This window comes from Lepisosteus oculatus, chromosome 2 (assembly GCF_040954835.1).
Source record: "Lepisosteus oculatus isolate fLepOcu1 chromosome 2, fLepOcu1.hap2, whole genome shotgun sequence".
NCBI lineage: Eukaryota > Metazoa > Chordata > Actinopteri > Semionotiformes > Lepisosteidae > Lepisosteus > Lepisosteus oculatus.
Window position 1 is genome coordinate 16,073,449 of NC_090697.1, and position 12,798 is coordinate 16,086,246.

General features: G+C 39.4%; 2 protein-coding genes across 2 annotated transcripts in view; both read right to left on the reverse strand.

Moving 5' to 3' along the window:
- fbxo25 (F-box protein 25) overlaps positions 1 to 3,027 on the reverse strand; it is a 53,387-nt gene extending 50,360 nt beyond the window's left edge. The window contains exon 1 of the mRNA XM_015357909.2: positions 2,270 to 3,027. The gene's annotated coding sequence lies outside the window, so the exon portion shown is untranslated. The remainder of the gene's footprint in view (positions 1 to 2,269) is intronic.
- Positions 3,028 to 3,617: 590 nt separating this feature from the next.
- fam110c (family with sequence similarity 110 member C) lies at positions 3,618 to 5,193 on the reverse strand. The gene has a single exon (XM_069197533.1). It carries the CDS (start codon positions 5,005 to 5,007, stop codon positions 3,949 to 3,951), a length of 1,059 nt encoding a protein of 352 aa, XP_069053634.1. The 5' UTR covers positions 5,008 to 5,193; the 3' UTR covers positions 3,618 to 3,948.
- Positions 5,194 to 12,798: the final 7,605 nt, after the last annotated feature.

Consider the following 12,798-nt stretch of genomic DNA (forward strand, 5'->3'; position numbering starts at 1 on the left):
ATATATAGCTGTATTTTATATATCACACAAACTATGTTTAACACAATAAAACTAAACGCACTAGTTCCTTTTTAATTAGAAGGCAAGATATGAGCACGGCAAAAATGCATTCTCAAAGCTCTGTGGGTAAGTGGTAAATCCTTTAAAAAGCATATTTTATGTATTGGTTTTGGCTTATGACCAAAACAAATGTGAAAATAACAAAAAGGTAACTCATTTTCACTCAGAAGTGTATTAAATAAACCATTGCATGTCTGAAGTCCGTGTCATTGAAAAGAATCTACTTGATCCTTCTGTAAACAATTGTTCACCACACAATGTACTGTATGTGCAGCACGTCTGCAGGGAAGCTCCATTGGTTTTTACTTTTTTAAATTAATAAATCTGATATTGCAACACAGGTGCTCTTTGTTACACCAGCCTTTTAGTCTTGTCTTCTTTTCCAGTAAATTTCCCACAGGTCATTAGCTTAAAGTCTACGATTTCATGTAAACTTAAAAAGAAAAAAACGCGCCTTTCAAATTTTTGTATGCCTTGTAACCCGATAGGACTGCAGGCATGCATTTTTCAACATGGAGCCAGCCACAGCTTGATTCTTTGGCCTATACTGGCATCATCTAAAAAAGTAAAGCAGCGTTTCTATGTGTTCTACACTAGCAAATGAAATCCCTCACCAAATGTGAAACATAGAACTCGTTCGATTCAGTACCGCATGATGTTTTTTTCATGCAAGAAACAAATAGTAAATAATATTACACTATATTACAAGTTTCAAAGTTTAAATGGTTCATTTCCCTAGTTATCTTTCCTTATTCTGCTGTGAAGTAAATCTTACATGTAATTTAATCTTTTCAACAGGTAAACACTTTTAGTTATTCTGAACAGACCCAACAGTGACAGTGGTAACATCCACAATGCAAATGCACTGGACATCAGACTTGCCTATCTTCTGGAAAACAATCTACCAGCCCTTGAGCTTTTAAAGCCACTGCAGTTGTCATCTGTTGTAATTACTGTAGCCAATCAGTGAAGCAAGTTCAGTGTTTTCCAATGACACAATAAACAGGGCATTGTTTCAAAGAATTAAAGACTTTTTCTGTTATCACAAACAGTACCAGGCTGCCGGTATGTGGAGGTAAAGCACAATATCCATAGATATATTCATATCATGTTGTCAAAAGACCCTCTTCCTTAAACGTTTCAGCCCTGCCTTGGAGGGATGGAGTTGAGGGAGGAGGAGTTGTCAGCTACAGTATGTGGAATTGCAAGCACTTCCCTTTCAAAGATTAGCCTTTCACCTCAGCACTACTTCAGAAGAGGATATATTACATGATGGGCTTTGATAACACACCATAGAAGGTTCACATGAAGGCCATGCTTTAAAATCAGGCTCCAGGACATGATAAAATGAACATTAACACAACATAAATTCACTTTACCTCCAAGCTTCCTCTGGAAACTTTCTGTATGGAACTATAATGGTGCAGATTATTCTCCAAAGTGAAGCCAACAAGTTTTCTGACATCGACATATCCTACAGTTACGCTCTGAATCATTTAAAATGGATTTACATAGAGGAATGTTTTTTTAACCATTTGTATTTTGAGTAGGCATTTTAAGAGTCTTAATCAAAAGTATCAGACATTATAAATGAGCCGTCTGAATTTTGAAACTATTTCGATTTATAAATATTAAATCAAAAGAGTGACTAAAAAAGAATAATCATCAAAAGAAAAAAACAGCAACATTGCGCAACAGTTGTATTTGTGTATTTATTATTTATTGGGCAACTATGGGTATTTATTGTCTTAAAAGGCCTGTGCACACAATTGTTTCTAGCTAAAAGGCTTAATCATTAGGGATACCTTTTCTGTCAGATTTTCTTTCAAGGCTCATCATAACAAAAGAAGAAAACAATGGAAGACTAATACTCTCACACATGTAAGAACACAACTGATAATTTGTGTTCAATTGATTAGAAAAGTAAAACAAACTACTGTACAAGCATTATATAACCTTATTCAGTCACTGGGAGTTTCCTGAACCATGGATCCCATATGTCTTTAATGACACATTTTCTAACTTCTCTCGGATTCTATTTAAAGACAACCTGCTTTCGGCATGTCTCGTTAACAAAATAATCTACATGGGTAGAACTGGATGCCGTTTTACAATTGAATGTATTGTTAATGAAGAAGGAAAAAGAAAAAAAATATTAACACCTTACGAAAATTTAAACCACTAGCAATGGGAAAATACACGCACTTACCCATGCAGTAGACTGTCACAGACTAAAATATCCACTGGTATTAGTAAATAAAACTGCAGAGATAGGACACGGGTCAACTGAAAAGCTATCTTTCCAAACAAGCAGCAAATCCAGTACCCAATATGTTGCGCAATAACAAAGCAAACACACAAAAAAGTTACATCACACGGAATTGCACCTTGTGATTCATGTTTGTTCCTCTGCACGCATATACCTGAAGGCACAGAAAATAAGCAGTCTGCTGATACAGCCCCAATGCTAATTTTTCCATTTGAAATCTCATTGTTGCTGAAGGAGACATGGGCAGCTGACACGGGTGTTATTTCTTGCAGTAAACGAGAAAACACAGTCACACTGTATAGCCGAATTGGTTCACTGACATACTGTAGCACGTTTTTAAGTGCATCATTCTCACGTATGACCGCTCTGACACTTCGCCAGGGGAAAAACACTGCCTAATCTGCAAGTGGCAGATCCACTACTTTAAGCGCCGACTGGTGTTTTTGACACGTTATGCTTTTCAAGGGACGATATGATGCTTTTCCCGCACGGTGCCTTTGACAGAGGTGACCGGTATATCGCCAGGCGTATATATTCGACTTTATGGTAAGAGGGCCCAGTTCAATGGTGTTTTCTTTTACAGAGAGAACGAAAGATGTGATACAGGCAAAAGAATGAATGATACCCTTGTTCATAAAAATGCATGTACTGTACTGTACTATACTATCATGCTTCAGTTGTGATTTCGCACTCTTTCCTGATTTACTGTATTGAAGTTGCATGTAGGTTACAACAAAGTTTAGTCTCGCATAAATTCCAATGCCTTCTTATACATTTGGAATAATATATACATTTGCAAAGTTACATCGGAAAATTGGAATTACATAACATTTGTGATCTGAGCATGATTATATTTATTTTTTCAAAGCAAAATACTGCAGAATTCGGCGATACGTTGTCTAAACACCTTATTTCTGCATCGCTGAAAGTAATTTAAGGATTCTTTCAGCACATATCCGAAGCGTTATTCACTCTGATGCCAACGTATTTTTGTTAAGCTTAAAATCTAAACATTTCAGATCGGACGTTTCGGACCTTTTGTTATCCCTCATTAATAATTTGTTAAAATGTATTTTGCAAACAGTTTACCCTTCAACACGATGTTACTGTTATTCCAGATTTGTACAGTACTTCCGCGAGTTTGTGATCTTACTCTGATCCTGTAACATTTCTATACCTGCTGAGCGAAGAAAGCGCGGTAACGCTTCAGGCTACATTTATTTGCTCAAGACATTTATTTTCTATCATCTAACCTTAACTCGTCTCGTAATTGATAAAAGGAACAAGGTGGAGTTTTTAATCTTTGTTTAATGACATTTCAAAGTATAACAGTTTATAATAATAAAATATAAAAGCAGTCTATCACTATTTTTAAAATGTGGATAAAAACTTGACCAGAAATCGATTAAGTATTCACTTGCCCCATTATCTGTACACAACATCTTAATAGAAATAAGAGAAGACCGCATGTTCTTGAAGTTGGGTTTTAACTTAACAGCAGCAGAATCCTGTATAATGAAACTGGTTTGTTATAAATACCTCCAATAAAAACAACTTGCAAATCAGCCTTATAAATATAAATTTAAAACACTACTGACCAGTTGCGACGTAATACTATTCTAATGGAGATCTCGTAACACCTTGCCGGATTCATTAGCGTTCTTGCAACTATACAACCACTTTATAATCCTCGCATTGCGCTCAATCACCGACGTCCCGCTCTGATTCTTTTCCTTGACCTCCACCTCCAGGAGTCCGTCGCTGTCGCCGCTAGTCCTGGTAAACCCGTCGTCCGACGTCGCCACGCTGACGCTGCGGACCCGCACCGAGACCTCGTCCGAGCGCGCAGTGAAGTTCTGTTTGCCCAGAGACTCGATCACGTCGCCGTCCAGCCCGCAGTACTTGAAGAACGTCTCGAACTCGGAGAAGTTCTTCGAGTACCTCGAACTTATATCGGAATGCGACCGGAACACCCCTTTCCTGGGTGCCCTTTCGCTTTCCGCGTCCGTGTCGGGAACACACGTCCTCACCACCGCCGGTGGCCCTCCGGACGTCGCCGAGCGAGGCTTGCTGGGGCAGCCTGGCGGCGTCGCCTCGCTGGCCAAGGGGTCCAGGTGCGCTCCGGGAGCGCATTCCTTTCCCTGCGCCTCGGGTAGTGCAACTGACTTGTCTCGCAGCGTGCTGAGGAACAGCCTGCGCATTAAACCCCCCTTTGAGTTTTCACTGGCTGGCCCCCTTACCAGATTCTGTCTGTACATGACCAGAGAATCTGGCCTCTGCCTTTTCGAACTGCTCCGCCGTACAATGGACGAGCCGTCCGCGGGGGCTCTGCTCTCAGCCTGTTTCGCATTTCGCGCTTGGGGGTCGTCGTCGGGCTTTCCTTTCACGTCCCTATTACCGGTGCTCCGGTTCGAGCTACGAATGGAGGAGCCGTTGCTGCTTTCGGAAGCCGAGCTCAGCGTGATCACGGGCTCCTGCTTCGAGCCGACCACCTGTTGGCTTTTGACGTACTTGGCTTTGCTTGCCGCCAGCCTCTCCACCGCGCTCTGCCGCCCCTTCGCGTCCCCCTCCAGCTCCATCTGCTTTCGGAGGTAACTCGGACCCTTCTCCAAGATCCTGGTAGGATTCACGTCCGCGGACGCCTGCATCTTGACAGTGCGAGAGAGATCAGTAGGCATTTATCCCAGGTAAGGTTCCCCCGCGCTTACGAACGGGACCCAGGAAATAAGGACCTCAGTTTCCTTTTCAATGTCCCGCGGTGACGCTTGCAGATAAATATAACAAAAAACCACCGCATCGGGTTGGTGAGCAGATCTCTACTGACTCAAGACAGTTGTTTCACCTTGGCGTTTAGGCATGACACGCCCCCAACCCCACTTCCGTCCCACATAAAGGTAAAACAAACGGAACAGGCTCCCAGCACACCCCACCCAGTGACATCACACGGGAGTGCCTAGTGAAAACCTTGAATTTTCGGCACTCCTCCGGCAGCGGTAAATTATTAATTAAGCTGTACGAGAGGCACTGTCAGTCTTTATTACCTCACTAAACTTTTAAGTGTCCTTAGGTATTATTATATTTATTATAACACATCAATCTAAAGATGTTGATTGTCAATACGATTAAGATAGTATGGCTGTTCTGTAAGCGGACTGAAATCAACACCTTTTACACAAGGGCCTTTAGTGGTCTGTAACGAGATACGCAAACCCTACTTCCAACAACATAATGAGTAAGATGTTCTTCTCCCGATTGTATTATGTTTGTAATATACGCTTGTCCCGTTTGTAATGTCTTATGATCTTACTCCGCACTCTGCTACTCAGATATCACGATTGTTGTGATTTCATCAAAACAACACCTCTACTAACATTTGTACCACAGATTTAACTAACAACTTGCCTTTTCTCCAGCCTCTCGTGTATCGATTGATTTAGTATGAAAATTGCATATTTAAAATATAGTTTTACTTATAAGATTTTACTTATAAGATCTGTGTCTGTTGGTGGTTCTTGAAGTCCTGAGTTTACACCATTTGTCTTTAAACAGCTTTAAGACAACCTTTTGCAATGTGAAAGCACCCCTTACCCCCTAAATTTAGTATTAGGAACAAATGTGCTGTGTGGGACTCGACATAGGTCCCAGTGAAGTAAATTACAAGTTCGCACCTGATTCACATACTTACCTGGACTGTTCACAACCATCATGCTCACAGAGATATCTATATTCCAGTTGTGGAAATGTAAAGGATGAGAGGTTCGCTGTTATTTCTGTGTAGAATGGGTTGAAATGCTAACTGAGCTGCAGCTCAAGGTGACTGCAAACTTCCCAGACAATGAAATTGTTAGTGAAGCATTTGTTAGAAGCAGCCTGAGAACCTGCCAGTCATAACATCAGTCACAGTCTGACGTCTGAATACTGACACGTGAGCCAGGATCTCCGGATGACTGTCAGTGCATCTGGCAGCAGTGACCCCAGTGATTCAGACTGAAGGTGGAGCTGCTCCTCTCACCTCACTGGGGCTCAGTGGACACAGAATTCTGTGTGACAGATTATATTATTAACTCACCTCTAATTGATCAAACGTTTCTTGAGAAAATATTTATTGATGCGCTGGTTTTACAGAAGCTTCAAGACGCGGCAGCTGTATAACCTCAGCCTTCCAGAGGACTATCAGCTACTGCTGCCTGTAATGCCCCACCTTAATTCCACTCTCTGGTCTTTGTAATCACAGATGTAACTGTTACAATTGTTCAATTGTTATAATTGTCTGTTATAATAGTTTTGTAATGTCCTCCGGATGAGACGTGAAACCGGGGTCCTGACTCTCTGTGGTCATTAAAAATCCCTGGGCGTTTCTTGAAAAGAGTAGGGGTGTAACCCCGGCATTTTAGCCAAATTTCCCCCTGGCCTTTACCAATCATGGCCTCCTAATAATCCCCATCTCTGAACTGGCTTCTTCCTCTGCTCTCCTCCCCACTGATATCTGGTGTGTGGTGAGCGTTCTGGCGCATTATGGCTGCAGTCGCATCATCCAGGTTGCTGCTCATTGGTGGTGGTGGAGGGGAGTCCCCATTACCTGTAAAGCGCTTTCAGTGGACTGTCGAGAAAAGTGCTATATAAGTATAAAGATAAATAATTATTAATTAGGAATTGATTGTTTAATTATTTAATTGGATAGGTTTAATAGAGTTGGGTAGCCTCTCTTGTCTAACTGTACAGAATCCTGGACTCTCAAATCTAGTGGTTTGAAAACAAAATAAACTTTGCCATCTTCATATTATGATGGGGCTGATTCAGTTATGGTTTGAATTGAGAGTGTGTTCTTTTACATTTTATTACGTATTCTTGTCACAATTCAAGAACAGAAGAGAACAAGAAGGTAACTGGGTCAAATTTCATTTTGAATAATCAATCAATCTGTATCTGAACGTTACTGAAACATCACGCATTCAACTTGAAAACTTTATAAAGTTTGAACAATGATTAAACAGTGATTTTAATCTCATTCCAAACAAGTGTAAATTTGCTGGTCACCATATTGATAAAAATTATTGTGAACTTAAACTTGAATTCCTAAAAACGTTCACTTAATTTTTGTGTTTGGTTTAAAACGTATCCTTACGTGTTATCTGGTCCATTTAACAGTTTCTACTTTCTGTGGGTCACATAACTTCAAAGCATTTTCTGGCACTAAGTGTTAATTTGTAGCAAAATAAATTGTGTAGGCTCAGGTTGCATAATATATCCACCTCATTCATTTTTTCTAGTTCTTATTCTAATAGAGAGAAGCTATTTTGAAAAGAAAATCCCTTATACTACATTACCGCTGTTTAAAATCATCCTTGGATGTTGCTTTGGAAATTGACAACCTGAGGCTTTTAATTTTATTTACTGTTTCCTGCTGTGAGGAACATCTTGCTGTGTGTTTTGTTGATTTTGCTTTACCACATTCAAAGTGCATTGCAGTATAGTGCTTAAAAGTTCCCTATCTCTTACCATCAAAAAGCCATATAAGGAGAACAAATAAAAGGAGTCTATTCTTGAACTCTTTTCACAACATGATGTGGCCAAGACAATTACTGATAGAAACAACCCAAAAATATTCATTTAAACTTTCTTAAATATTGTATCAGAGAATCCAGTTGCTAATTCCTAGATTGCCAAGAAAGGTGTGAAATGTCTAGTATTGTATCGTCTTTTTGTCACAACATTATGGAGGGCAATTCAGCCATTGTCTGACCATCAGAAATTACTCAAAAGCATAAATCTACCAGGACTGCCTATTAGGAGGCATTTGCAAAATTTTCTTCCTAAAGGAAATATGAAGAGTGAGGAAACAGAGGGGGCTTAAAGAGATTGTCATATTGGCGACTGTTGAAAATGACCATATTTGATAAAAATAATTTTCTGAGCCCATAACGGAAATTGTTTACAAAGGAAAAACGTCGCAATAAAATTCATGCAAATCCCAAGAGTGCCCAGTTAAGTTTCCCTTCCGTTTAGACGGTTTATACGATTTTCATACAGTCTTTACAGTGCCGTTACATAAGAGGTCAGTAGGCTTAGCACGCTAGAACATTATTAAGAGATTTGGCCCTTTCTCCATTTTGTGTCTGACAAAAATAGGTGCTGCTGTTTGCATTCCAGCTTCACAGAGTGAAAACACAGGGGGCTTGAAGAGATGCCTGTCTTGAAAGAGAAATACCTCACTTTCCATAAGGGCCACACAACCAGGAGGTGTTAAATGTCAACCTTTATTTCAGTTGACTGGCTCTTTTGTCCAAAGTATCACACATTAGTGCCCGTTTCTGCAGCTGGGCTGCAGCTGGGCATTTCACTTTAGTGATCTGATCAAGTACATTCCTCGAGGGTATGAAAGCACTACCTCACCTGGAATTTGAACCCATCACCTTGCAGTTATGAGTCCAGAGCCCTAACCACCCCTTCACACACATATTATAACTTACAAATCCTCTCTGTAATGTATTCTATGAAATATATATTGTTTTATAATTTTCCACCCCAATAAACTGCATTTTAAACATTTATTGTATCTGGAAAATGATTTTGTACGCCAGACTTAAAAGCATGAATATGGCTAAAGCACATATATCTTTTTTTTGTGGTGCTCCAGAGCTTTTGGACATAGCAAACACAAATAGTATTTCAAGCTAATTCTATCTTATCATATTATTTATGTGTCTTTAAAAATGACTAATGTTCCAGTGAATGTGACAATAAATAATACAGCCCTTTAAAAAACTGCTGTAGTACCAAATACAGCAGCTCTATTACAGCAGTAGACATGACTGCTCTTGTCTTAAGCATCCAGCATGTTCACCAATGATACCCTGTAGCATTCCATAGCCCAGTAGCTGGGTTTTACTGCACATGTTGCAGTGGAATTCTCCACAACAATGCTTCAATTTCTTTCAAGAATTTCGGAAAATTATGAATCTAAAAATAAACGCCTACATGTTTCACCTGATCAAAGCAAAAAGAGATCAAGAGCAGATGTACAAAATGAATGTGTATGAGTAAAAATAGGTGATAGTGTTAATAAAACAAGAAAATAAATACAGAAAATACTTTTGGATTATGTATTAAGGGAGGCCTGTGTCTGGTTATAAGGTATATCATGTAGACCTTAAAATGACATATTGCAAGGTTTTTATTCAACGCAACCATGCTATGTAGTGTATAAATTGGTTCTCTGGGTTTACTAGCTTGAATGACAAGAATTCAACACTCATAATCCAAACAAGTTCTTGTTAACAGATAGTTGTGTTCTGGGTGGAACCTGGGTTAAATTGTCCTGCTGCAGTTTAATGAGTATTTCCAGGATCCCACACAACACTCCCAGAAAGAGGGGATGTTTTCTGACACACTTTGCCAATTGCTTTCAGCCAAAGAATCTGCTAACACTGAGACAGTCTGAATTTCAAGAAGTGCAGACAGACATTTTTGTTTTTGAAGTACAGTACACCTGTGCCACTTTCCAAAGTAAAAGTGTGGTTTCAATGTTTTGATAAGGGTTTGAATTTACTTTTTAGTTCTGTTCAATGAGTGGGAAGGGTATGCTTCCTTACCGTATACGTCTTGTGCACTAGAAATACTCCTCCACATATCTCTTGCTTTTCAGCACCCACCTGAAGCTAGCAGAAGTGTGGAGACAAGGGAAAAAATGTTAATAAGTACCACAAGCTAAAACATGTTTTTGCCCAATCTTTATTTCACACAGCTCTGTGTTTGCTGTGCATGGAAGGGAAATCGCAACTCAATAAGAAACAATCTTTAAAAGAATTATATACAGTAGTATAGCTTCAGACAAAGACTTGTTTTAACTTTCATTTTTATATTTATAAAAGCTTTCTAGAGAGATAGACAACATCAGTTTTATTTATGTTAAAGACTATTATCAAAAAAGACATAGAGCTCCTGCCACTGTTTAAATAAAGAAAATGGCAATCACACATTTTGGGATAAATAAATAAAAATTAACTGCCAATAAAGGAAATTGTACAGATGCTTTTAAAGCTTCAATAGGCATTGTCACTGACAAATTGTCATGCTTATTCATTCATTAATAGAACAAAAAATGAATTACATGTTGATAAGCTTTAAGGCCAAAACTTTTCTGTCCCTGCAGTAAAACCGACATACAAAACCTGTATTCAATGACAAATAAATACTGCAGTTATGCTCTGCAGTAGTTTAGCTATTTACATTTGAAACAGAGGCAAGACACGTGGCCCATATTTTTTCAATATACACTGCCTTTTTACTCATTGCATCTCATAAATATATCAAAACAGTAACTCAGTTCAAATACAAACAAACAGAAAATGTAACACTGGTGCATTGGTATTGACTCGTATGGTTCACAGTATGGGCAGCACAGTGGTGCAGTGGTTGGCATTGGTGCCTCTCAGTACTGGGGCCTTGGGTTCGATTCTGGACCTGGGCTGCTATTAGCTGGAGTCTGTGTGTTCTCCCCATGTTTACCTGTATTTCCTCTGGGTGCTCTGGTTTCCCCCCCAGTCCAGAGATATACTGGTGGGTTAATTGGCTTCTGGGAAAACTGGCCCTGGTGTGAGTGTGTGTGTGCCTTGCAATGGACTTGCATCAAGTCTAGACTGTATTCTGCTTTGTGTCTATTGCTTGCCAAGGTAGGCACTGGCTCCTCTGTGACCCTGTATTGGATAAAACAATTAGAAAATTAATTATACATTTCCTTATTGATTTGTCAAATAATTGTATGATTGTTTTTAGCTCTATTTTTAGTTCTGTTTTTTATCTGAAATCTAAATTCTCTCCTGACTTCACATTGACTGTATCTTATGCAGATTTTTTTTTCTCACTCCTTCGAAGTCTGTTTCCCTGAAACTGTAGACTTTTGATTTGGATTCAGCCCGTGGGGTTATTATATAACTCTAAAGGTCTTTAAATTGACTTTTGGCCATAATAACCTTTTCAGTATTGTTTAATATCATCCTCTATGAAATCAAAATGATTAAAACCTATATTTACTAAAGAATAAGCATAAGGGCAGGAGCAAGAGCAAGAATAATAGGCATTCATTTAGCATCCCAAAGAAACCTAAAACTCTTCAGACATATGAAGGCACCCAGTTCATCCACCACTGAGATGTGGCCACTGCTGTGGGCCAGCAGCCCCACTATACAGCAGATCAGGTGAAAAGTGACTTCTCTATTCAAAATTGCCCTGGATTTTTAACAACCGCAGACAGCGAGGACCTTGGTTTAATGTCTCATCCGAAGGACAGCGCCTTTTTTTTGACAGTACAGTGTCTGTACTGAGGCATTAGGACCCACACAGACCACAGCATGAGCGCTTCTTACTGGTCCCACTAACACCTCTTCCAGCAGCAACCTTTACTTCCCGAATTTCTCAAGAATACAACCTTCTTAATGTTCTGTTATAAAGTCTTGGAAAAAGGTTCTGATTATGCCAAATGTTAAGGAAGGTCCACTCTGCAGAAGGATGCCCAGTACTGATATCAATAAATAAAGTACAGGTTTGTTCCACTGTTTCTCAAGATGATGGGCTCTTGTCAACAGAAGACTCACAGTAGATTACAGAAAACACAAGCCAGCTCACCTGAGTCCGATATGCCAACACTGGGATAGTTTTAACTTTTAACCCAGTACAAACAATTCAAAAAAGCACGATTCATCCAACATTTCTACAAGGAAAAACGTAGAAATACAATCCATTCAAAAAGTGCAAAAGTATTCAGGCCCTTGCACAGCTTTCTCATTTTGTTACTGTAATGCTGTTTTGAAGCACCAATTAATATTTCTCATATACTGTACACACAAAAAAGATAAATAAGTAAATGGATAACTAATAACAAAGTCATGACTGCCTTAGTATTTAAACCCTTTGCTGTGGCAATCCTAAATTAATTTAGGTCCACAAAAGCAACTTATCAAGCCACACAATTAGATGAGTTGCTCTGTGTGCGATAATATTGGTTCTCACAATTTCAGAATTAAAACAGCTCTCTCTGTCCTCAGGGATAAAGGTGAATAATGGCACAAATCAAGATAAGGGTGTAAAAACATTTCAGAGATTCTAAATACCTCATTGAGTGTGGTGAAGTTAATCATTAAGAAGTGGAAGGCCCTCAGACAGGACCTAGATCCCACTGTCCCTCCAAACTGAGTTTGCAAGCAAGGAGGAAACTGGTGAGGCCAAGGGTGACTTTGAAAGTCTTACAGAGTTATGTGGCAGAGATGGGAGAAAAGGTCCGTGGCTCACCAATTTACCAGTCAGTCCACAAAGGGGACTTGTATGGAACTGAAAAAACCTCAAAACCCACATGGGATACAATAAAGAACATACAGTATGTGATCTTGCAAACGTGGTGATTGGTGTTGTGTTCAGACAAGAAAAACTGGAACTTTTCTAAGTTCAAAGTGTTGCATACATAATGTCTATGT

What these genes read in the sequence shown, in the direction of transcription:
- fam110c (XM_069197533.1), bottom strand. Translation starts at nt 5,007, where the DNA reads ATGCCTACTGATCTCTCTCGCACTGTCAAGATGCAGGCGTCCGCGGAC.